Genomic DNA, 27062 nt, shown 5'->3' with positions numbered 1-27062 from the left:
ATGGAAAATGGAACTAAATTTAAATGTTTAACTGTGAAGCGAGTTTATCAGAATTCATGTGCTTGCTCATTTTAGCAAAAACTCCCTCTTTTTTGGTCATAATGTGGTAGTTAGGTTACTTCTGTTCTGGCTTTATTTTCAGTCTGAAGTTGTATTCAAGTATTATTCCTCTGGATTAGAGAATTGTGTAGTCCTATCCCTGTCAATTGGTTTGCTTGAGGCATGATTCACAAACAACTTTTCCTGTGCAGAACCCACTAGAGGTGGTGGTGATGGGAAGGGGGAATGGGTATCTTTTCCTGTATGGTGCTTATTTGTTGCAATGGGGCTTCTTGGTACAGGAGATGTTTGTGGTAGATTGTGTCCTTTTACTACCTTTGGGCAAGTCACTGGATGCTATACAACTTATCTTTTCTTCCCCTTTCCCGCTGCCCTGTTTTAAACTCTTCCCTAACAGGACTTCTGTTGAAAGTGTATATCCTTAGCTGGAAAAAGACTGGGGAAAGCACTGTCTGAAATGACTAGATGCTGCCACACCTGAGTATAGGGCTGATCTTCACCATTAGGCAGGGTAAAGTGACTGTCTTGAGCAGCAGAGGCTGGAGGATAGCATCCTGGCCTGATCCTCCCATCAGCTGGTCCTCTTTGTTGGCATATAGAGCCCTGTGTGTCATGCAGCCTTTCCTAAATTAGTGTACTGCCTCAGGCTTCCTGGGCAGACGTAGCTGTGAGTAAAACAGCATTGCTACAGTCTTGTACACACCTGGGTTGCTGAAATCCCATTGGGATTCAAGCAGTCTGCCTTCAAGACTGTGGCTTCTCCATCGAGCTATCTATATAGTGACAACTTCTTCATTTAGTTTGAAGTTCCTTTAGGCCCTAGGGCAGTGATGATGAACCTTTTAGAGACCGAGTGCCAAACTGCAACCCAAAACACATTTATTTATCACAAAGTGCCAACACTGCAAAAAAAACCCCTGAAAACTGGTTTAGTTTAGAAAAAACAACTCACAGCCAGTCCAAGCAAGGAAGCAAGCAAATAAATATCTCTCCTTGGCAGTTCACTGACCGGCCGTGGGAAAGCTCGGGTGAGTCGCTGCTAATGAGTCATAGCTTGTGACGCCATCGCCTGATGCCGCTACTCCTTTCCGAGCATACACATGGCCCCTGTGTGTGCTGTTATCCAGTGCTCGGCTGCTGGGGCGATACTGGGGCGACTTGGCTCGCATCCCAACAGAGAGGGCTCTGTGTGCCCGCTGTGGCACGCGTGCCATAGGTCCGCCACTGCTGCCCTAGAGCCACTCTCCAGTCTGCTTAGAGGGTTGTGTGTGAGATTATACCCTACTAACACTTAAAACAAAATTCTGCCACAGGAAGCAGCAGAAGTTCCAATAACAAATTCAGGGGCTTTTTGGCCCTGCGTTAAATCCTTGCCCAACCCTATACTCTTGTCCCTGCTTTCAGTGTCATTTGAAAAGTGAAACCACCTGTGGCTATTTCTTACCTTGAATGGTGAGGTCCAGTCCTAGTGCATCTTTGCTTATGAATCAAACTAGTGAATTGTTGCAGGGAAATGCACGTGTGTGCATTTCTCAAATTCTATTAACTTGGGGGTGATGCACATGCAGCAGTCTAACTTCAGGAGAGCTTCTCAGACTTCCCTGGGCAGATGGCTGCATGTGCAGGAAACTGTTCCACAATTTGTTGGGAGATACTTCCCTTTTACAAGGTGAGCTTGAAAGTCAAACACATTGGACTCAGAAGTAATTTCCTTTTTTTGTTCCCTTTTTCCTACAGTTAAATGGATGGCTTGAATAAAAGGCCTCTTCCTGCTGATTTGAAAGAGTGAATAACTGAGTTTATAGGCATTCTTGTGGCTTTCTTCCCTATGGTGACAAAGCACTTACTTGACGCGTATGATGAGCTCATGCAAGGCACTTGGACAGAATGGAGTTGTGTGTGTGCGCGAGCGTGTGTGCATGCGTGTGGAATGTGGCAGCACCTGTCTCTGGAAACATTCGCGTAGAACATCCTAGCCGGATACAGGAGACGGGCAGAAATGTTTAATAAACTCAGAAATATGTGTGTCTGCACATCCCTTAATTTGCATGCTGAAAGCACTGCATTCTTCATGTTGCACCGAGGGCTTGGGACATGAGTGCATTTTGCTTCGAATGCTCTCTGATGCTGTAGAACGTGCTGTGGAACGCTTGCAAAGCACTCCTCCCGAAATGGCTCAAATGAGCACTGTGTGTTATCCCAGCTTATGTGCTTCCTTATTAATTTGCACAGTTTGGTTGCTTGGAATGGGGCTTCCAGGATAAATGAGCAAGATGTTGCTGTTAAGCTTATTATGGTGTATTAGTTCCTTAGTGTGAGCAGTCTTAAGCTGTATTTTATTTAATAGAGTAGTCATCCCAGGGGAGGAAACGACACTCCTGTATTCTGAATCTGGCAAGGTTTCCTCTATAATTGCCCCTGAATACAAACCTACACTTTTAAAAAGACAGAGCAAAACCCTGCTGTAACAAAGGCTATTGCCGAATGGAGGATTCCCCCGGAAGAGGGGCTTAGCCCTACTTGGAAGAGTCCATATAGACTGTACAGTTCTATGCCAGTAGAAGAACATTCCCATCTGCTTTCTTTGCATGAAGGAGTCCCACAACCTTTTAGCTGGCATTCCAAGTGTGAACAGGATAAAGTGCCAGATCAGTTAAAAAAAAAAAAACAGCTAAAAATAACAATGAGTGGTACATGGAAATGGATACTTATTCTGGCAGTGTTATGGGCAGCCATCTGGGAGTTTGTTCATAGAGTTAACTTTTTGAGGGAGCAATTAATTGTATGCTCCTTACATACCAGTGGTAGGCTTTTAAGGAAGCTATTGCTGTGTCTTAGCAGCAATTGTAGTTGTGGACAATCAACACCATAGTTTATTGGTGGGGGAACAGGGACAATACAATTGCGCTGTTGATAAATAGACAGCAGTTCTAATAAGCTATCTTTTAAAGAGAGAAAATGAAGCACTTCATTGTAAATCTTGGAAAATACCAAACAGGAAGATGACTATTTTTATTTCATTGCTATTTTGCCCTATCACTGAAGCTCTATGGACATTTCACAGCAATTTTTATTATTCAAATAATAAAAATAATTTTTAATTTTAATTATTTTTAATTATTATTTAATTTGAATAATAATTTTTATTATTCAAATAATACAAATAGATAAAAATAAAGTTCAGTATTATAAATGCAGCTTAAAACTTCAATAGGCACAATTTAAAGCAATTTAAATAACTTATTTCAATAAAAACTAGGCCTGTTAAAATAGCTGACAAGTCTCATAATACGTAATTAAAAGTAGAGAGCAGCCTTTCTCAGGCACTGAAAAGATGACAATCTTGGTGCTAAGTGGGCTTCAGTGGGGAGATCATTCCATAATTGGGGGCCACTTCTGAGAAGATCCTTTTGTTGCCTTTCTTGGAAGTGGCACTTGGAAGGAAGGTCTCAGATGTTGATCACGGAGTCTGATAGATTCAGTTGGGAGAGGTATTCTATCAGGTATTGTAGTCACAAGCTGTGTAAAGCTGTATAAATTAAAACCAGCTCCTTGACTGGGCTAGTGCCAGTACAGGTGTGCCACAGTTAGTCTTATGTTTGGACCTTCCCATCCCAGTTATTAATTTGGCTACTGCATTTTGTACAAGCTTTGGCTTCTGAACAGTACTCAAGGGCAGCCTCACCTAGAATGCATTGCAGTAATCTAACTTGGATGTTACCAAAACATAGATTATTGAACCCAGGTTATCCCTGTCGAGACAGGAATATAGTTGAGCCACAAGCCAAAGGTGGTAGAAGACACTCTATGCCACTGAGACTATCTGGGCTTCTAGTGACAAAGATGGCTCCAAAAGGATCCCCAACCTGTTTCTTCATGGGCAGGCAATTAATCCAATAACAGAATAGAAGTAGAGTTGGAAGGGGCCTACAAGGCCATCAAGTGGAAGCAGAGCAGGAGGCTGCACATGGTCACCCATCCAAGTACAGACCTGCACCTTTCTAGTTTAGCCAAGTTGATTCAACTTGCTAAGTCCATGGATAGCTATGCAGGCAGGATTGCTGAGCACCCTCACTTAACAGCATCTCAGGCTTGTCTGCTTTTAGCTTCAGTCTCTTAGGCTTGCATCCAGGCACAGATTTAGTACATGCACAGCCTTACCTGATGAAGAAGGAAAGGAGAAATAGAAATGATTTTGGCAACAAAGAGCTATGTCTTTGCTGTAGCAAGGCTGCTGTGTTTTTAGCATTTGATCATCACATTATGCTTTGTGCTTTACACAACATGTGTCTATCTTGGTTGCTTCTTGTTTGAATCCATTTGTTTTTTATATTTTTACAGCAAAGTAATACAATGTTAAGCAAGCAAGTCCAGTTGTTTAGAAATTTGCTATGAAAGGCTGATGATAGTTACTGTTTCTCTTACAGGTTTCCATAATAGATGGCTTGAATTCCAATCTTTATGAAAACAGCAGCAGTAAGTGCTTAATCTCTCCTGCCCCAGTCCAGGGAGGAATTACTGGTGTCTGGGTTAACTAAATAAGTGGTTTTAAATGTTGTATACTTTTAATGATGGTTTACTATTTTTAAATGCAGTATCTTTTATTCGTTTTTTAATGTGCTTTGTGAGCCACTCAGTTTTGGCTGTTGGGCGGTATAGAAATTAAATAAATTGTATTAATAATAATAGTAATAAATAGCTACTCTTTCTTTTGAAACTATAGTTTCTGAAGTACAGTTTCTTCAGCCCTTTTAATTAAGCAGTTATTTTGTCTAAGGCATCCCTCTTGATGGTAGTACAAAAGTGCTCCATCTGAAGTAGCTGCTGTTCTTATTTGTAATGTTTGCATCTTCTGGGATGTTATAATAATTGGTGCAGCATTTACTAATTTAATTGAAACTTCCTTAATCCAGGAAGTGAACTGAGCCTGAAATGAGAAATGCTAACAAGGCTTCTTCCCCGATTTTAGTTGGATTAAATGCCCAGAAAGAGACTGAAGTCCTGAGGTCTGTCTACGCCAAGCAGCAGAGCCCTGATTCTAGATTGCCTAGCCAGACTGACACTTCTCCTCCGAAAACAGTGAAGGTACAGTGGATCATTTTTTCTTAGTTGATAGCCAATGGGCAGTACAATAGTTACAACTTGCCTTTTATTCTCTGACTTTGCCTGTGGAAATTTAAGGGAATAAATCAAAACATTATGTGTAATGCTTCTATGAAGGGCTTAGAGCTGAACATACCCTGGCAGGAATGACTTTGGAAGAGGCTGGTGTTGGTAAAGTTGGTAGACGGAATCTTTCCATGGCTGCTGCAGCTATATTGTGTTTATATTCTTTTTTTTCCCTTTGTGAGGAACAAAAGATGGCTTGCATAGCTCCATTTTTTTATCCTCATAACAACCCTGTAGAGTAGGTTAGGTTGGGAGTGAGTGCCTGGTCCAAAGTCACTCCTTGAGCTTCATGGCCAACTGGGCACTAAAACCTGGACCTCCCTGGTCCTCAGTCCAACTCTCTAACCACCACTCCACACTGGCTCTCAGTGCATTGTTCATTTTTAAAACTAAATAACAGAAATACAAAAATAGGCAGCTTAAGTATGTAGATATAAAAATAAATGTAAATATGCATATTTACATTACTGAATAGGGTGGGGAGAAGAAAAGACAAAGCTGAAGTCTTGAAACCCATTAGGGAATGGATGAATCAGTCTCATTCTGGATTGTCATGTTTGCACTGGTTCACTATTATTTCTCACTTTCTAGCCTACCTAATACTGTTCTCTGGACAGATTGCAGTTAAAAAAACTAAAATGCCATAAGATTGTTATAAATATAAAATGCAATAAAATATGTTAAAGACTAAAATATGATACAGTTCAAAACCCACAGCAAAGGAATCAGTATTCAATCTAAATAACTTTATCTAGTTATTTTACTCTAGATATTAAGTCCATTCTTTCCTATGTCTTCATTAATATGCCATTTCTTCTTCAGCACATTCTGCACAAAGTTTTTATTTTAAAAAAGATTGATGCCTAAGTGCTGACTCTTAAAAGTTTTATGTACTTATCTATGCTGGCCTGCTGCCTGCTGGCACACCTGCTTGTACTTAAATTCATTATGGGTCCTTGGGTATTGCAGGCACGTTTTGAATGGATATAGCAGCTGATACACCAGTAACCAAGCTTTCTTGCTGGTTGGAGTGGATATTAACTGTATTAAAAAAAAATAAGGGTTCTTAGGCTAGTTGGTAAGGGGAGAGTGAGGTGGAGACAGCAAAGTGATATAGTTAAGGAGGAAGTGAAGTTGAAAAGATGGATTGCAACTCCCACCACAGTTGAAGTTTGCTTTCAGTTCTGCCTTTAACTTAACATAAAACTTATAATAGGTAAGCCTTCTGTTTTCCTTAATCCATTTTTTAAAAAAGAGCACAAAACTCAAATATAGTTAAAAGTTTCTAGTTTCATTGAGAATGAACCTGTGGTTTTTGTTACAATTGGTTAAACTTTAAGAAACACTGTTCTCTCCTTGATTCTATGCAATTTGTCAACTGAGTCTGTTTTTATTGGGTTAATGCAAATATAGAATGGTTTTCATCCAAGGAACTTCTTAGTACACTTTCAAACCAGCCCGGTATATATTTATAAATAGTCATTTGTCTTTTCCAGCTTCTGTTTCCTGTTCCTGGTTCCTAATCTCTACTCCTGCCTTCTGCCTCCCTTTTAATGTGAGCTCAACTCTCAGCTTTCTTGCTTGTTGTCCTCCTTTTTATTAACTGGACTTCACCCTTCACCCTTATACTGTAGTTGCTATTCATAGCATGCTTGGAAAGGAACATATTTCTACACAACCCCCAACCCCTTCTCTATATGCTCATGTAAGTTGAATGTTGGATATTCATTGCTGCAGCTATTTTCATGCATTGCAAGTGCTGAGCGCCCAGATGAGATGGGAAACCAGTTTTTGGCAGCCAAGCCAGTATATTACCTGGATTCTTTCTGTTGTTAGAGGGGCCTATTTTGCAAGTACTTAAATAATCCTGTTATGTGGAAACTTTATTGATTGTCAGCATGAAATAAGAGGATAATATTTATGAATCTTTTTTCATTTTAAAAGGAAAGAACCATTATTTGTGTGTGCCTGGACAAGCAGTATTCTGCTGCCTTAACTGACAGTATTGCGAGGCCACTGTGAATTTAGAAAGCATACCCCTCTGGAAGCACAATCATTCTGCTCCTTCTGTTGTCCAATATTTATTTCTTTAGCATGGGCCCCATATTCTAGTTGTGAAGCACAGTGTATATTAAATTGCTTTACCTATGAGATTTTATAATATATATTAAATAATTGACTGTCTTCTTAAAGCACTGGCTCCAAGACATTGAAGCTCTTTCAACATAAGCACCATTTTATGAAAGGCAGTTAATTAACTATTAATTCCTGATTTGAAGGCTGAATTTGTAATTTTGCTTTTGTTTTATATTTTCTATACTATATCATTTAGGTGTGATGTAGTAATAAGCTGTTTAGAAATACTTTTTCTTTCTTTATACATGTATTTATAGGCCACCTATAACTGCTGAGGCCTTCCTAGGTGGCTTACAATATATAAAACACATTAAGAAAATAAAACACATTAAAACCAATTAAAACATCTATGAACGTGATATAAAAAGGGCCACATCATTCAGGCTAAGTGTTTTAAAAAATCCTAAAAGGCATGTCTTCACCTGGCACCAAAAGGAAAATAAAGGCAGCGCCAGGTGAATTTCTCTAGGGAGGGGGTTCTAAAGATGGGGAGCAGCAGCAGAAAAGGCCCTTTGCCATTTCTTTTAAACAAAGAAATGAATCTCAATGGCTTAAGCATTATCCTTTCGGTGGTCAAGGGACCAGTTTCCCTTACTAGCTATGCTTGCTTGTTGAGACCCTGAATGGTGTGTCCACTCTCATACATTTTGTGCTTGAAGACCTATCTAACATCCTCAGCGTATTCAGTCCACATGTGACTTTCCCCTCCAGGGTCCACTTCTGGAGAAGGGTGGCAGGCTAGGTTCTGTCGACTTGGAAGCAGAACCAGCCCTGTACTGTGCTGTTTGGTTGGCTCCCTTGAAACCCCTGGCACAGCTCTGCACTTTAAAAAACAGAATCTTTTTGTAAATAGTCTGATGAACAAATGGAAACACGGGACTGTTCATGTGGCTCTGAAAGATGAGGACAGCCTACCTGAAGCACAAGGAATATGTGTGGTGGTGCAAGACGCAATCAGTGTCTGAGTTAGCGTTCTGTTTTCTGGTGGGCATGTCCCACCATGTGTGCTCTGACGCTGAAGAATTTGTGATGAAGTGTGAAGACTGTCTTCATTCCGCCAGACTTCCGATTGCTTCTGCTGAGCTTGACCTTTGTCTCCCTTTTACATCCCCCCTCCTTACAATCTGCTGGCCCTCCTTAGAGATTTTGAAGATGAGTATAAATTGTCACATTAGGTTTAAACACCCAGCCTTTTGCCAGTTCCACAGTTGCACAAAGGGTTATCTTTACTTGAGGGCTACCTCCCTAAATTTTTGCAGATGGTGTACTCATGAAGGAGGGGGATTTTGTTGCCTGTTTGATTAACTTGGCCTTTTGAGAACATGGGATTTGGCAGGTATGGATAGAGGAAGAAAAGAAGTTAAGGAAAGAGATTGTTGCTTCTAAGTTAAATAGTCCATGGTGTGTTAGCTTGTCATTGATTGTCACGGCTACCAAAAGAAAAATACTGCTCTAACTCAGTCACTTTTCTTCCATTAGAAGTTCCAGTTGCCAGCAAAGGAAACATGTGTTGCTTGCAAGAAGACTGTATACCCAATGGAACGTCTCTTCGCCAACCAGCAAGTATACCATATCAGCTGTTTCCGCTGTTCTTACTGCAACAGCAAACTCACGTAAGTCTAAGAGTCTTCAGTATAGCTCCGTTGTTCTGAAAAGAAATATAGGTTGCTATACAGTCAGTGATCTAATGTGGGTTGTTTCTGGTGCTGAGAAATATGAACTAGCTACTATTCGGTTGCCCAGGAGGAGCTCCAGTGGAATCTACTACACAGGATACAGCCACACATGCACCACAGTAAACAGCAAATAGTTAAATTATGGTAGGAACTCCAGGAATGGTAGGAAAAGGGAGTGCACACTTCACATAACAAAGGGCTACTCAGAAGCTTCCTGATCCCACCCACAATTGATCATGTTGGCTAGGACTGATGGGAGTTGCAGTCCAACCAAGTGTGGAGGGTCATACCTTGCCCACATGTGACATAACATAAACTTTTAGTTTGCAGAAGACATTAGTATACTAAGTGGTGATGTCCACTGACTGGAAATTTTTTTAAAGAAGTGGGATCAGAGAGAATTGTGGATAGGGGCCATGGCTAATAAGTGTTGACAGAGGTAAGTGGAAACTGCCAGTCTTGAGGCAGCTCTGAATGCCAGATGCTGGGGCAAATAAGGAAGGTTCTTGCCTGCTTTGTGGACTTCTCAGAGACATCTGATCGGTCATGCTTGGGAAACGGGGCAAGTAGGTCCTCTGGATTGATCCAATATGGCCACCTTTACGGTGGCTCAGCAGCACGATGGAATGATTGGTTTGAGCAAAGGACAGAAGGCTCTCCAGACTGCTGTCTCCCAGTCAGATGAATAAGGGGCTCCACAGGTTGCTGTTGTTTATCTGTCCCCAGGAAGAAAGCCCCCATCTCAGACTTGCCCTGGGCTGTATGACAAGGAAGTTGGAGTGGCTTGTGAAGTGGGGGAGCAGCAGGTGGTGAGGGTAACAGTAATAGTCATCTTGGCAGCAGCTGCCTATCCAGCCACCAGGCAGCCTGGCTGCCAGCATGTTCACATCACAACGTTATCTGAGTCAATAGGCTGCTTTCTTTGGGCAGCCAGGCAACAGTAGAGAGATGACCCTGAGCAGCTAATTATCAGGTGTGACTCTGCCTCTGCTGCCTGTCCTGGCAATCTAGGAACAGGCAATCTAGACAACTCCAATGCGGCTCTTCAGGTAGCAAAAGGGTTTCAACATTCTGATAATAGTTGTCCTTTATTGGAGAGTCTGTAGCAGTTTGATTAAATTAATGATTCAAAACAGGCTAGTACAATATTTAAGAGCAACTCTTGTAAGTGGAATGTTGCAGATGTATTTTGGAATAATTGTCCATGCAATTGCTACCTCTTGTACTCTAGCTCAGAAAATCTTACAGGGTGGTGTGGATGCAATGCATTTCACCGGTTTTGGATACATGTTTTGAGGGAATTAATGCTTGCTTACAAGTTACTCCATCTGCTAATGATAGCTTATGTGTTTCTTTCCTTGTATAGACTTGGAACATATGCATCCCTGCATGGTAATGTTTACTGCAAGCCTCACTTTAACCAGCTCTTTAAATCAAAAGGCAACTATGATGAAGGCTTTGGGCATAAGCCACACAAAGAACTATGGGTAAGCAAAACTGAGAATGAAGAATCCCAGGAGAAACCTGCATATATTGGAAATGCATCAGAAGGTCCTTCAAGCCCTGGGGTGGAAGATGCTCCAATTGCAAAAGTTGGGATTCTGGCAGCTAGCATGGAAGCCAAAGCTGCTGGTGTGCTTGAGAAGGAAGAGAGGCCTACAGAAACAAAGAAGCTGAAGATTGCCTGGCCACCACCTCTGGATCATGGTAGCCAAGGAAGTAGCTTAGAAGAAGGTATCAAAGTGTTGAAGCCGAAGTGGCCCCCAGAAGATGAGGTCCCAAAGCCAGATCATCCAGAAGATGTGGACCAAGACCTTAAAAAGCTACGAAGGACATCTTCACTTAAGGAAAGAAGTCGGCCATTTACAGTAGCTGCTTCATTTAGAACAGTCTCTGTTAAGAGCCATAGAACTGAGAACACCTCACCTCCCAAAGCTAAGAGGAGTATGGTCCAGAAAACTGAGGAACCCAAGAAGGAAATGGTGATGGAAAACAAGCCAGTGGAAGAAAGCAATGTAGCTGAGCATGGTGGTACTCCTAACACTACTGAGGAGGAGGAGCTGTACCAGGAAAAGGGAGAAAGAGTCCAGGAGAGCCTAGCTGAAAATGGCCAGAAGTGTGCTGACACTGATGAAGAGGAAGATGCTACAGGAAAGCCTGCATCTCCAGAGAAAGAGGCATCATTCTCTCTTTCTCCTAAACATCTTGCCTTGAATGTGACAACTGCAAAAGAACCATCTGCTAGCCCAAGTCATAAATCCCAAGATATAGGGTTTTTTGAAGGGGAAGACCTAGAAGATCTGACTGTGGAAGAGCAGATCAAGCGCAACAGATACTATGATGAAGATGATGACTAAAAAGCAATATGTTTCCCACTAGAGAACTTACTGCAGGGTGCTGGGCCTTAAATTGGTGTGTTTTTGCATTCTCCCCTCCCTTTAAAGCAGCTTTATGAAAGTGATACCGTATTGCAGATTAATGCATAAGGGAACCATAAAAACTTGCTCAGATTTGCATTTTATAGGAAAGTTCATTGAAAGCCTGCCAGAATATAATTGATTTTATGAAGACTGAGCAAACATTTGTTGTGGGAATAGCTGCTGCTTCAATGATGTAAAACTACACTCTTGAATTCTTTGTAACTTGGCCATTTAAATGGCCTCTTATGCTCTTCTGGTTTTGGTAATACAGCTGTTTTTGCAGGATGTCACTGTACTCCCCAAAGCTGAACTGAAAGAAAACGGCTCTTGAGATACATTGCTATTACCATTCACACCACTACTGCAGTGCTTAGGGACCAGTTCCAAGGGGTTTGGGAACCACTTTAAATGGTGGCTGCACTTTAACAATTGTGTAAAGGCACAAAATATACTTTAAAAAAGAATAGTGAAAACACTGTCTTCTAGATAGGTGTCCAAGAATAACTATCTTAAATATGCAGTCAGTGACATAATTTAGGGAAAAACTATTTTTATTTGCAGCAATCAGAAAAGAACCTTCTTTGCACTTTGCTTTTTTCATTTGTTTGTTTTTCATACATCATTTATACATTGGGACCCAGGTAAATCAAAATCTGCTGGTTGGCCATCTTTCTCATTCCTGCCTAGAAGTGTGGCATCTTTATTTCTAAGAGTACTGCTCAGCGAAAGACTGTGTAGAGAGGGCAAAGCTTCTGTCTGTAATGCATCACTACTTAAATTTCACATTTTTCTTCCTACGTAAACTTTCTTACTTGAAATGTCAATTCTCCTCTTCTGCAAGCAATGTATGTTCTGAAACTTTACATATACACAACTTCAAGATTTAAGAGTTGTCATAAAAAATGCTGCATGCAAAACTCTACATCATGATAAATAGACAAAACAGTCAGGATTTCTTGGGATTGATTTCTAGTATTGTGTTTTTAGTGCTTTTCAACTTGACTTATGTATTTTATAAATCATAGTATTCTGAGCTGGACAAAGAATTTACTTTAACCATTTTTAATCTTTTTGTAATGTGTTCACTTAAATTAGCTCTAACTATATTTAGAGTTGTAAAATATTCTGCTTTCTTACCAATCTTGCTAAGTATGAAACATTTTTATTCAATAAAGGCTCTGTCATTTTTATTGTTGAATGCCTCTAATAGAGACTTTTCTTTGCCACGAGATGGCTGGGATTGTGAGAATCTATCGAAAAGCTCTATCTTAAGTCAATAGGTGGCGCTGCTGTGCTTGCTATATAGCGATTTTAGTTTCCAGTGCAGTCTTAGTGAGATCCTTTAAAGCCTTTGCATACATTTTCTCTGAATCACACGCTGCTTGTCTAAAGAACTTAAACTGGTTGATAAAATGTCTCACTAGAATGGTGTCTCCTGAGGATTAGCTTGCTTTTGTGAGAAAGAAACAAGCCAACAGATATAAGCAAATAACTATGCTCAGGTTACATAAGTGTCCTTAGCTCTTGTTATCTTGCTGGATGATTATCTACAGGTGAAAGGTTGTGAGCTAAAAGCTTCACCTAGGAATTATCCTTCTGCTATACTTAAGAGTGGTTGAACCTTGATGACAGTCCTTTGTTAAAGTTCAAAATCCATCTGGATATCTAATGGTAACAGTTGAGGTGTGTTTCCTATGGATTAGAAAGATTATTCTACCAAACTGAGCCCCATCATCTGGGAGTGAAAGCTCCACTGCCAAAAGTGTTTGAGAAGAAATAAGGAAAATGTCTTGTATTCTAAAAGCGTGGATAATAAGTTACTTCCTCCCAGATGGTGAAAGAGAGAATTAATTTTGGAATGTGATGCAAATGCCAAGTACTTGAGAAATGTCAAAGAATTATGCATACAAAATTCTGTTTACTCTGAACTTTCAGTTTAAGTAGCACTTCAGCTAACATAGGAAGGCTAGCAGAGATATGCAGTGATTAATTTTCATTCGGAAATGTTTAGTTTCTCTCATATACTACAAAATAGAAAATTTTAAATAAATAAAATTCTGAAGCAATGGGCATAAAAAGCACTTACAAAACACTCTCTTCTGTGCTAGGCCAATTGGTTATCTATAAAACACCTTGCTCCAGAGTCCAAGAGGTTATTCTGATTCCTATTCCAGTTACTGAAGGCTTCCATAAAACCCTGAGAACAAGTTTACACTAACCCTGGTGGATTACACTGCTAGTAACAGGTCAGTTCAACACTTATTGCTGCCCATGCAGATTCATTCTCTCCCTTCCTCCCCTGCTCATCTGTACCATGACCAGAAGCAATTGCTGTAACGCCAACATAAGTGGAAACACGGTAACTTGCATGTATGTAGTACATGTGCAATCTTTTATTATGGCAAAAGTGCTTGCTAAATAATTGTTTGCAAAATGAAAGGGTCTCCAAGGAGTTTCATATGATTATTCTATCTGAATATAAACTATTCCTCATGTGGTTCCTAAACTGTCTATGCTGTCCTCCACTTAGTTCATATCCCTTTGTCCTCGCAATTACTGGTCTTGCCAAACTGTCACTCAAATAATGCAAATTCTTCAAAATATTATACTGCCAACCCACCCCCACTGGCATCCCCAAGTTCCTGATAAATTTATAAGGCACTTCTATTATTATTTATTAACCCTGCTTTTTTCTTATAACAAACTCAAAATGGCTTACATCATTCTGCTGCTGCTGCCTTCAGGAGCAGGAGGAGAATGCAACAACAACCCTGTGAGGTAGGTTGGGCTGAGAGTCTGAGTGGCCCAGAGATATCCAGTTTGGCTCCATGGCCAAATGGGGATTAGAACCCGGGTCACCTGAGTCCCAGTCCTGCAATTGTAACCACTTTACCACACTGGCTCTCATTTATTATTACTGCCACACTGCATTTTAGCCTAGAAGAACCAGTCAAACAATTTGCCTCCTGTACTTTTCTTTTACTATCATTACACTGGATGCCACATACATTTACAGCAGCTCAAGAAGATGCTTGTAGGATTCCCTCAAAGGTAGTGAAGTTTTTAAAAGTGATTACTACAAAAGCCACCCATCCACAGAACAAAGTCAAGTGTGACTGCTCTTAATGCATGCTAAGTATGTTGAGGTCTGGCTGGTGATGTTTAAACATAGCTTTTGGTTAGCTGAAAACTGAGAGAAATTTGTTTGTTTCTACTCTGTATTATAGGATGAAGTATTAGCATTTGTCCTAGACTTTGACTTGTGATATATGCTTGAAGAAGAGAGTACTGGCCTGCAGAGGCCATAGGTGAAAAGGATAACCTTCTGCTCTGCCTGTGTGAACATATGCTGAAATTTACAAGGGAACAGAGGGTCCCCTAGTGGTAAATCCTGAAGTGCAGGCTCTCATGACGATCCCTATGAACATGCCTCCAGAGATAGTGCAAATATTTTGGCAGCTGTGTTTTTTCTCCACCAAAAACTGGACTTTGTAAAACCAATGGGTCTTACTTGCCCAGTCAGGACTACATTGCTGCAGAACAGTTTGCGTTATAACAGGAAAGTGTTTTTAGTACGACTAAATACTTATATTAAGTCTTATATAATGTCTTGCTAATGCCAGAGTGTAGGACACAGAATAATCAATTCAAGTTGTGACAACCCAGATTCAGGCTGGACATCAGGAAAAGCTTCCTCACTGTCAGAGCAATATGACAGTGGACCCAGCTCCCTAGAGAGATGGTGGGCGCTCCCTCACTAGGGACATTCAAGGCGAAACTGGACAGCCATCTGAGTGGGATGGTGTAACTCGGTGTCCTGCAACAGCAGGGAGTTGGACTCGATGGCCTTCATGGGCCCTTCCAACTCTACTAGTCTATGATTCTATGATAAATGCTTATTTACTGCTTGGCATAAAGACGTCTGTAAGCTATTGCTCCTGAGAAAATTCATATTCCCTTTCCCCCTGCTGTGTGAAGACTGCAACTGAATCTGGAGGAAATAGGGAAGTCCGCAAGGGCAAGCAGCGCTCCTGCTTTCAATAAAGAGCTAAGGCTTGCTCCACCAGCAGACACAGTCAGGTTTAAACCGTTTAATCCGTCTGCTTGGATACCTAGTAATGCGGAGGTATGTTTACTCAAACCTAGAATTTAGAGAAATCAGAGGAGGCCTCTAGATTGTGCAGCTGAACTACCGTTTTTTAACAACTCAAATGGTTTCCATTACGGAACGAATGTGGCTTATCTAGGGTGCCCGGTCACGGTCCTTTCGAGCACAAAGAACGGGAGTTCCACGCGGCGCTCGCTGCTGCTGTTCAAGCCTCTACAGGCGGCACAAGTGTGGCTCAGCACAGCGGAATGCCGTATAATCTGAAAAAATCAGCAAGAAGCAAGCCCTGAAAAATACGGTTACAATAGCATTTGTCCCTCAAGAGTAAACGAAAACGACATGTCTAATGAACTCTGCAGGTTAACTCGTAGTCAATAACTGCAATGATGCAATCAACTTGGTCTAATCGTTACAGTTTAAGAAATCGTCATGCCCTTTCACACCCCCTCGCCCCCATTTAAAACAAGAAACCAAGCTGTGAGAGAACGAGCTCTAAGACTTCGACACCCATCCAAACACAATGTGCTTTAACTTCTTTTTCCACGCCCTTTCCTTCCCCCTGTAACCAAGCGCGGACCTTTGCTCTCGTCTGTGCGCGTGCAGATATTTTTTTTTATAGGAACACGCATGCGCCCTTACTCCTCCTAACGCTCTCTTGGTACTGCGGCGGCGACAGCGATTTTGGGGCGTTCCCTCCAGATAAATGGGCGGGGCGTCTGCGAGGCCACGCCTTCTCCCGCTGCTCTTCTTTTCCTTTTTCCTCGCCGCGACGGCAGCCGGAGGCAGCGGCTGCCTGGCAGGGCAGAGGCGGGGGGAAGATGGCGGTAGTAGTCGCAGCGGCCGCCTGGCTGTGGAGCGGGTTCTGGAGCGAGCGCTTCTGGTTTCCGGCCAACGTGACCTGGACCGATTTGGAGCGAGACGGTCCCGACGGCGAGAGCGGATACCGCTCTAGCCACGTTCTGGCCGCCTTCCCTCTGGCGGCCGGCATCTTGGTCGTGCGGCACCTCTTCGAGAGGTAGAGAGTGGCGGGGGGAAGGTCGCTGGGGCTCCGTGCCGGGGAGGCGGCCGGGGGCCCACCAGAAAGACGACGGGCTGGGGGAGCGCACACTTCCGCTTGCCTGACTCCCAGGCGGGTGGGTGGGGTGTGCGGGCGACCGAGCCTGTGCTACGGAGGGCGATCGCCCTCACTTCCTTTTCAGAACGACAGGCCCGGCTTGGATGAGCGGGACTCGTTTCCTCCTCCTCCTCCCAGGACCCTGCATGTGTTGTCTCAGCCACGCCCCGGGCTCTGCACCGTGCTCAGTGTCCTCTTATTGTACATTTTGGCTCAGTTTAAATGTTAATTAGGTTCCTTTGTATCCCACCCTTTTCCCAAGGAACCCAGGGTAGGACGCACCGTTCTCATTTGTTTTATGCACGTCAGTTCTATGAGATACGTTAGGCAGAGATAGAGAACTTGCAGCTGGACCATGGTCACCCAGCCAGCTTCATGGGTTGAATGGAGGTCTAAATTCCAGCCCTAATCTGACACTGTTGACAGAATGTGCTTTTCTCAGTATGCAAAGGCATGCAACGTACCGTGTATTGATAATTTAGGAGTCTTTCCCAACTTGATGCCCTCCCGATGAAGCACCAGGGTGGGAAAGGCTACTTTAGAATGTAGGACTAGCAATGGAGACCTGGACTCAAATCGACATCCAGCTATGAAGCTCACTGGGCTTCATACCTTGGTCCAGTCACAGTCTCTCAGTCTATCCTACCTCACAGGATTGTTGTGAGGCTAAATATGGAGGATGACTGTACTATCTTGAACTGCTTCAAGGAAAGATGGGATATAAATGTAACAATAAATATTGCAGTGTTTGTCCCTTACTAAGTGTCTCACAGTTTTAGGTGGAGTGCAAAATTTCGCACCAAGCCACTCCTCCCCAATTCTGACTCCCCCTACCCCAGTCTTTCCCTGAGAGAATACTAGGTTTGATCAAGCATTTTCATAGAGATTTCTCAAGGGACTGGCTGTGCAGGTCTGTTGTCACAAAAACAAAAGCCTTATTTAGGCCTGAATAGAGTTTCAGCGCGAAAGGGACAGAGCTCTGTATGTTAGCCCTGCCTCAAGCCTTGGTCCCATCCCCTGCAATCCTTGTGTTCAATGGGAAGGTCAGTGGTTGGCTTCAACTTCTGTTTACTTGTATGTGAGTAGAACCCTTTGCTTGGAGACTACTGCTTGCATTCAGGCATACATGAGTTGAAGCCCACTACAGATCACCTGGTCAGCACAGGGACTTAGGGTTTGGCGTATGTGGCTCTGTCCCTCTTATGTGTGCTGCTTTTACCTTGTTATGCCCAACATCTGTATAGGATTATAGAAAGTCTTGTGGCATCTTAAAGACACATACTTACTGTGTACTAAGCTTTCACAGGCTAGAGATCATTTGGCAGTTGAGATGAAAGTGATTGTGTAGAGGTCAACATGGGATTCACTTTCTTCTGCCCAGGTGTTTTTGTTTGGGAGAAGCTGAGGCACTTCGCCTTGTAAGCTTAGCAAGGTTCTTGGCATATGCTAGTTTTATATATAGACTAATACTTGTACTGGAAAACACTGTCTTCCCAAAGTGTGTGTCTGGAACAAACACATATTTGCATGCATACTCAAAACCTTGTACACAGTGCAGGAGAAAGTCCAACTTTCAGAAGAACCAGCTGTTTTTAGTAGATATTCATCTTGTATGGAAATTTATTTCTTCAGAGTACATTTGTATTGGGTTGTGCCCTCAGTTGTCATAAGCCCCTGAACTTAGAGTCTTATACCTAAGTATCTACTGCAGAGCAAGAGGAGTAGTGGAGGCAGCCTTCACCTTCCTGCACCTCCTACTCTGCATTTCAGCTAAGGTGCTCGGGGCGGGAGCGGTACTGGGGATGCTAGGATACAAGTTATTTTCATAGCATCCAACCTCCTTGTTCCTCAGAATGGCCCCATTACCCTGTCTTCAAGGCTGAGTTCCTAATCTTAGAGAAGCAGTGGCAGTGTGGGATGTGGGACAGTTCCCAAACCATGAGCTCAGATCAGGGAATCTCATTTATTCTGTGGTCCCCTAGATGCTGCCAGCAACTACACAGTATGCTAAAAACTTTGTTTTCACAATTAATGTTTTGGTTAGGGTGGCCGAATGCTCTTCCATATTAAAAAAATGAACATACATTTTGAGGATGTTGAGGAGAACCTTAGTCTGCAACAGAACATATCTAGTTTTCTGTTTGCAGAGTTTTTCTATGGAGAAATACTCATATTGTTGTCATTATTGTTACTTCTATGTTTATATCTCACATCTTTTTCTCTAGCATGGAATTCAAGGCATCCATATGCACCTATTATTATTATTATTATTATTATTATTATTATTATTATTATAACATTTCTATGCCGCCCCTTGCCGAAACTGTGAAGTGACTTATGCCATTTCAGTACATACACCTTGTCAAGTGAGATATTAAAAAGCATATAACTGTATGAAACTTTTTAACATAATTTACTTTTTCCTATGAAAAATAAGTGGATCATATTTTTCTTTTTGATTAACATTTAGTTGGGGCATATGTAGCAAAGTAAAAAAATGTTATAGGAGCTTTGCTTTACCTGATGATCCAGTTTTGGTACATTTTTAAAAACTAGTTAACTGCCTTTAAATATATCTCCAATTTTCATGAGCATATTCCTTTGTAACTACTACTCTGCAGCAGGGTTCAGACAGTATCATAAGCCCCTCACAAGGTCTGAATATGTGAGTTATTGAAATGGGGGCCATAATGTTGTCTGAATCCAGCAAAGCTAACAAACCATGGTTTGTTAACCATCACAACTCATGAGGAAAACCCATGATATGTTTTGGGGTTGTGAAATTTGGGTTGTTTGTGGTTAACAAATCATCCTTTGTTAGCATGACTAGGTTCAGACAACCTATGTTTCAGCAGTGACCCATAATCAAGTAAGAGCGTGTGTGGGATAGTGGTTAGAGTGTTGAACTAGGACTCTGGAAATTTGGGTTCTAGTTCTCACTTATGGGGTGACTTTAGGTCCATCATTAATGCTCAACATAACCAGCTTCACAGTGAGAGATAAATGTAATACCATCTTCATAATAGCCTGTGGTTCAAAGTAACCCACAGCCATGTTCAGTCCTTGTGTGGATTATGTTGTCTGCATAACATGGTTGGGTAGAAGTCCATAGAATCAAGTTGTTGAGATCAGGAATTCTGATTACATATTTATTTAAAACTTTTATAGACCATCCACTACCAATATCTTGGGATGGTCTTACAAAAAAACAGAATGGAGCACAGTATCCAAATTAATTATCTGTACAATAAAACCCCACATTACTGTGTGGCACTACAAATATCCAGCAGTTCTATTGAGAGCAGTTGAGTTTTCTTCCTTTTACATTCAGTCATCAAATGACACTTTTTAGAAGGGACTCCAGCACCTTGACTGCAAATTTCCTTGTACATACTGGGAAATACAAGACAACTTCTTCCCTTTTTGCTCCTCCCATGTTCATACACAACATTAAACAGTAAAAAAATTACTGTTCTTGTTTCTTTGCTTTCATTCTGGGACTGAATGTTACATGAGTTATATGCCATAAGTTAGCACTGGGAGTCTGGGACTGGTGACTCATAACTTGAGCTATAGTTTTCTGCAACTGTTATGTTTTTTCTTCTCGTCCTGTTGATGATGTGTTTTCATTTGATTCCTGACTTTACAGGAAGTGCATCCATACTTTTAGCTTATCACAGCCGCAGACTAAGTTTACTTATCTTAGTAAGGCACAGTATTCATTGCATAGATTTTATTTTCTACCCTGAAGGAAGATTAGAATTTTAATCTTTCCTTTGGAGGGGGAAAATCACTACTCACTACTTGGATCTAGAATAGGTCACCTAAAAATCTTGCTAAAATAGTTAGAAACACCTCATAAGCACAAACAGAATTATCAGTGCAGTGGAATGTTTCTGGGGTTGTAGTTCCTGTTTTTTGTGTGTGTGAGCTCTGCTAGACTGTTTGGAACTCTAGTTGACAAACCTCTCTCTCCTGATTGGGAAAGGGTTTCTTTTATGTATCTCCTGATTTTTGTATTTGTAGGTTGCCATTTTAAATTCAGAACAGCCTCAGACAAAGCAGCTAGAAATTCCCATCAGGACAGCATTGTTCTCTTAGGCACATCACTATGAAAAATATGTCAGAAACTTAGGATTGCCTCCCCTACCTGACACTTGGCTGTTGGATTAGTACAGGATCACTCTGTTACAAAACAAGGAAAGCTGGTGATATATTCAGAATTCTGATCTGTTAAATAGGATTGCTGTCTACAGAGGGAGGTATTTCAATAGTGAATTTCCAACGGGGAGCAAAGAACACTACATCTGTGTATTAACTTTAACTTCCCTGAAAAGCAGGAAATCCTCATGTTTGCGGAGAGGTTAACACAGGCAGACATTTCCACAAGCATTTGCACTGTGGTACACTATCAGTATAGAGAGTTATTTTATCATTTTTGGTTGTTTATCAGTTGCTCTTCAACCAAAGTTCTCAGAGTGACTTACAAGGCTGATTCCAGATTTAGTCATACTTAGACACATTGAAATCAATTGAACTAAAATGGTTTTGTCACTACATGCCTAACCTCAGTTGGCAACTTCACCATCTGGTCAGGTTCATATATCAGAAAGCAGCTCTTAAAGCAACCCTGATCACAAGTCATTTGTATTGTGGTCAGAAACAGAATGCCAATCACTGTCACTGTTTTAAAACCACCAAGATGTGTTAGATATTTCCAGTTAATACAGAACACAGCAGTATGTTTCCTAATTGCCAAAAGCCCTCCAAAACAGTCCCATATACGGTGCAACCTATTACAGTAGCTTGAGCTGTGTATGGACTGTCTTAATTAGATTGTCTGTTTAGGAGGGATCATCAGTCTCAGCTGGTAGAAGATTGTGCAAGAACAATTTGTTGGTCTTTATGGTGCCAGAAGATTCTGTATTTAACTGATAGAGACCATTATGCTTCTAAGGAAGGAGCCAGTTCTAATAGCATGCCCAGACAGTGAGTCCAACCCACTGTAGACCTGGCTAGTGTTAGTACCCTGCTAAATAGGGGGAATACTGTGATACACCATCTACTGATTTCAGCAAGATCCCCCATGAAATTATAGTAGGCAAGCTGGTCTTGCTTTAATGTGGGCTAAATTATGCTACTGTTAGGGGGATTTGTAGCTGGGTTGGACCATGCCCAAACAATGGCGCCTCATTTACATGGAGAGAAGTGATGAGTGGGAGGAGGCCAGTGTTCAGTAGCGGAGCAGGTATGCCTAGACTTGATTCTTGGTATCTCAGGTAGGACATTGTCAGCAATGATCTGATGGTCGGACTCTGTATAAATAATCTTCACATGTAGGATTCTGACCTGGAACCAGTGGTTCTCAATATATTTGTAAATTATTTGGAGGAAGAAATAGAGAGGGTTCTTAGGATATGTGCAGATAACACCAGACAGTGTCAAGTAGGTAATACTTTGGAAGACAGAACAGGTTTCAAAGTTATCTTGACAGGATGGAGAATTAAACCAGAACTAATGAATTTTTAACAGATAAATGTAAAATTCTGCATCTTGATAAGAAGGATTAGTTGCATGAATACTGGGTAGATGTCAGATGGCTTCACAGCAGCATGTGTAAAAAGAAACAAATGCTACACATGAGTCAGCCATGTGTTGCAGCAGCTTAAAAGAGTAATGTAATTCTAGGCTGCATCAGCAGAATGTTTTGGTTGGATCTCACTTGGATCAATATGTCTTGTTCTGGCAACTGAAGTTTAAGGAGGATATTAACAAACTAGAATGTGTCCAGAGGAGGGCAGCCAAGATGGTGAGAATCTGGAGGCCTAGTCCAATGAGGAAAAGTTGAAGGAATTAGATATGTTTAGCTTGGAGAAGAAACAGGAGGTGATAAAATAGCCATCTTCAAACACTGGAAGAGCTGTCATATAGATGGTGTACTTTTTATTGGTTCAGAGTGTAGGAAGGCGTTCAATTACAAGAAAAACTTACTTTAAGAAAGCATTAGGGAGAATGTATTGATGATATATTCTGTGTTTGACAGTAGAACAGGGTATTTCAGAAGGTGGGCATTTTCTTTCATCATAGCCTTTTAAGGATGATATAGCAGTAAATCTCCTGCACCAATAAGAATTAGACTAGATGTCCCTTCAGGTGCCTTTGAACAGTGATTCCATGAACACTGCTTCCCAGCCCAGACAGACTACCCACCCACCCACAATTTTATTTGTATTACATTGATTGACTGGCCTCCATTACTCAATTACATATCTATTACTCATCACAGCCAAGATTCAATACCTTAATGAACATGTTGATTCACTCTGTCTTGGTGCAACCTTGCGCTATAAAAAATAAAGTAGCAAACAGAAACAAAGATCCATGCCTGATAGGTCAAAGTAAGATTTAATAGTTACTAGGAGGGCAAGATCCATGTTAATGTTGTTAAAGCATTAATTTTTATCCACCTTGATATGTTTTCTTAACTTCTGTGCCTTGCTTGGTTGGCCTCCACCAACACACAGAGCAACAATCCTAGCACCACAAAGTTCAGCAAGTCTACACATCTGCAGGGCACTGCAGGTTGTACCAGCAGCCATTCTGAATATGCATAATAAGCCAGGACATGCATGTACCATGGCTTGCATATTCAAAATAGGGGCCAGCAGACCCAGTGGTTGAATTGACCCTCAGTGGCTTATGTGAACTATTCTTTTGTATTTTTGCACATCTGACTTTAGCTAGAGAAACTGAAAGCCAGAACTTTCAAAAAGCAGGAAGTGGTAGCTAGATTAGACAGTGCTATTTTCATGAGATAAACTAAATATTATGTTTATATTTGATTGATAGGTAGCTTCATATTTATTTCGGTGGCAGATTAACATCTTTTTTCCCCTAGAATTTTAATATGCAAACCTTTTACTTTGTTTTTGTATATTCCACTTTATTCGGTACCATTAGTATGCTTCTGTGCTGAATGATAGCAACAGCAATTGCTATTATGGTTTTATTCTTTTAAATTAGTATGTGTTTGTGATTTAACCTTTTGTTAACTGCCCAGAAAGCTTCAGCTATTGGGTAGTATCAAAATGGAATAAATAATTTCATTTTTATGATATTGTTAATGCAAGTTTAGCATATTTATGATGAGATTTAATTGTAAGCATCCTTAAGTGAAAGAAATTTAGTATTTCATTTATTATTTTAAAGTAAAAAATAAAGCATTAATGTTAATACAATTATTTACATTTTAAAAATATATTTTAAAAATCATTTATTTTTATTCAGCTTGCCTCTGGAACACTGTAACATGAGTGCCATTGGGTAGAGTAATAGTCCCTCAGCACCACCTTCTGGAACTGTTTATTAAGATGTGAATGGAACATTTGCAGTGTGATGCTTTCCATTCTCATCTCAGAGAGCCAATCTGGAAGGATGTTGTGGCCAGCAGAATCAGATGCTGCTGAGACATACAAAAGAATCAATGGGGCTTCACCACCCCTGACTTCTCTTGGTATAGGCTGGTTATCCACCAGAGTGACTAAATCTATTTCCATAAAAATCCTGTCCCGAAACTTGATGGAAAAGGATCTAGATATTCATTGTCCCTAAAGAGTTGTTGCCATACGACTATTGGTGGTATTTACAGACTGTTTCAGTGACACAGGATCACTAACATTGTTCAAATACAATGCTGTCTGGCTATTTATGAGGCCAAATGGTTTTTTTAAAATTATCATTTCTGAGAAATATGGTTCTTTAAAGGTAACAGGAAACAAGTATTCTTTTCATTTAAAATAAGCAGTCTGAAGCAGTGAACTCCCTCGTGTTTCCCTCAAGAATTCGTAGGAATGGATCTTTTCTGTGAATAGTTATCTTGCTTACATTAGTTACATCTTCACTCTTAATTCTTAGGGGTTCCTAAGTTGGAGAACAGAAGGTAGGTGAGAGAAAAGGCTTTATTTCTAGTGCAACCCAGCTCACCGAATCTTGAAAATGGAAGTGAATACGTATGAAAGAAGGGCTTACATAGAGAAGCAGCAGTTGAAATATGGGTCTGACCGTTCAAAGCCTTCCTGTTATGAAATCCTTCCTGGCAGCACTCTTTCCCATTTCAGCCACCATCTTTATCTTACTTGCACAAATGTAATTCGTCCATTAGCCTGTAAAACAGAATATATTGTAAGCATACAGTAAAATTAATTATGTGCAGATCATTTATATTTTCCTGAGCATTATTGTAAGATAGCAATAGGAAGATAATAGCTCATTTTAGATGAAATCAATGTGACAATTGTTTTATTGTCCCCAGAAGTAAAGTTATGAGTGGCGATTGTTAACTAGTTTGGGATATATGGAACTCTTTTCTAATTTGACTAAACAAACCAGGGGTTCTTAGTCATTGGCTTAGTCAGTAACTGGAGATTCTGGCTTGGCAGGGGATAGTAAACCAGAGATCTTGATTTTTAATCTGGATTACTATGGCATGTGTACTGAGCCGTTATGTTGCTCACTTCTTATTTGGTTTGTCTACTTGTCCTCTGTTTGTGTCTGCCTCATTTACTTGCCGTAGATTTGTGACTCACTTGCGCATTTGTATATACATACCAGTTTCTGCATACTCCAGAAATAGGGTGGCAATGCTTTTTAGGTTTGTAGAAAGTGCAGCATAGTTTCATAGTTACCACAGATAAGTTTTAAAAAATAGCATGGTAAATGAGAAGTGAAAGAGAATCAGCAGGATCACACTCCACATACTTTTCTTCACAATGCAATCAAAATCAGTCTTGAAGCCCAGCTGAAACAGCTCCAGAAAAATCATTTTAATCCACGAGCAATTGAAATTGGCAGACCACTGCTCATGAGCACCTAATATAGCTTGGGGATTGTTTACAAAAGATAAAATGTAAAACATCCTTTTGAGTTTATCTCAGGTGTCTTTGAATCTTAGCTATGGTTTTCCAGTGTTTGCAAGCTTCATGAAAATATGTGAATGCGCTGTACTACTTCATTAGAATTCAGTCCAGTCTAGATTTTGTAGTGCAGTGTGGTCTGCATAGCCTAATGCCATTTGACTTCATTATCATATACTCAGAACGTTTGTTTGTCAAACATACAGAACATGCATAACATCTCTGAAGATTCATCACAAACTACTTGATCAGTCTTCCCCAATCTGATAGCCTCCAGTTGTGTTGCCTGCAGATGATGGGAGTTGTAGTTTGAGTTGCAAAAATTGAGTTTTGAAAATTTAGGATGCATTCCTATGCATGTTCAGGTTGCTAAAAGTCCTGCAAGTACAACATGCATGGCTGGCTGGGAAATGATGAGATCTGTAGAACTTCTTCTTTTTAAATGTTACACTGATTTTAACATTACTTGATTAACCATTGGTTCCAACCTCCAGTCCACCATTTTAAGAGACCTGCTAGCTAGACCAGATCTCCAGCTTGTAGGTAGCTGGGAAATCTGTTATTTTAGCAACATACACACTACCATCCAACAGACTGAATTGTACATTGGTAAAAACCTGTAACTAAACTGGAAATTAGGAAGGTTACAGAAAGTAATGAATGTCAAAAGTTTTAAGCTGCATCCAACTGGAAGATAGAGCCAGGATAGTTCAGTGGAATTACAGTGAACTCATGAAAGAGATGGAATCTGAGAAAGGAGTACATGTGCAGGAAAACTTGAAGCTCATTGAGGAGTTTGAAACACATTGATTTTCCTACTGTGCATTGATGTGACTGGTTCTGCTCAGGGAGCTTTGCTACTTTGGGTTGCACTGAAAGGAGGAGAAAGAAAGAGAGACTACAAGGTATATTTAGGAAATGAAACATGTTCCCAGTCCAACTGTATAGGGTATACTTGTTTATCCCTTGTTATCTAGAATTATTTGCTCTAGTGACAGTTGTTCAAGGTCTTCCTAGTTTCTCGCCAGGACCTTTTTCACTATTACCTGGCAAACTGGTAAAATAAAAAGTTGGTGGATTTACTCCCCACCCCCATATCATTGCTGCTATCTGTTTTGCTTGAGGGTTATTTGCCATGTTATCTGCCCTAATTACATAATAGGCTGCTTTTCATATGCTGTAGCTCTTAGTTGAAGTCAGTACCTTCAGTAGAGTATCTCCTCTGCTTTTCTTCTCTTACATTGCTATGTACATTTTATTGCAGCTTTATTGGTATATACAACTTATTTAAAAGAAGAAAGAAACTTAGTTATGAATAGGGTCCCTAACCAGACTGATTATAATTGGATTCATTTTCATAAGTCTCCTTCTGCCTTTTTCCTCTCCAAAACCACTACCCCATCTGCTGTGTAGGACTCTTTGGGCTGGTTCGCACATCATAATAAGCACACTGAAAACAAACCATGG

General features: G+C 40.8%; 2 protein-coding genes across 6 annotated transcripts in view; both read left to right on the top strand.

Moving 5' to 3' along the window:
- LIMA1 (LIM domain and actin binding 1) overlaps positions 1 to 12659 on the top strand; it is a 53893-nt gene extending 41234 nt beyond the window's left edge. For all 4 annotated transcript variants that reach the window (XM_044422026.1, XM_044422027.1, XM_044422025.1 and 1 more), the window contains 4 exons: positions 4488 to 4536; positions 5030 to 5145; positions 8845 to 8978; positions 10408 to 12659. In XM_044422026.1, the coding sequence (XP_044277961.1) occupies positions 4488 to 4536; positions 5030 to 5145; positions 8845 to 8978; positions 10408 to 11398 (1290 nt within the window). In that variant the 3' untranslated portion in view covers positions 11399 to 12659. The remainder of the gene's footprint in view (positions 1 to 4487; positions 4537 to 5029; positions 5146 to 8844; positions 8979 to 10407) is intronic.
- A 3675-nt stretch (positions 12660 to 16334) lies between these two features.
- Positions 16335 to 27062, top strand: part of CERS5 (ceramide synthase 5) — a 62651-nt gene continuing 51923 nt past the window's right edge. For both annotated transcript variants that reach the window (XM_044422020.1, XM_044422019.1), the window contains exon 1: positions 16335 to 16584. In XM_044422020.1, coding sequence (XP_044277955.1) covers positions 16388 to 16584 — 197 coding nt within the window. In that variant the 5' untranslated portion in view covers positions 16335 to 16387. The remainder of the gene's footprint in view (positions 16585 to 27062) is intronic.

Source organism: Varanus komodoensis, unplaced genomic scaffold, assembly GCF_004798865.1.
Source record: "Varanus komodoensis strain SLA01 unplaced genomic scaffold, ASM479886v1 scaffold12, whole genome shotgun sequence".
NCBI classification, from domain to species: domain Eukaryota; kingdom Metazoa; phylum Chordata; class Lepidosauria; order Squamata; family Varanidae; genus Varanus; species Varanus komodoensis.
The sequence above is the reverse complement of the archived record's forward strand: the minus strand, read 5'-3'. Positions and strand labels throughout refer to the sequence as shown.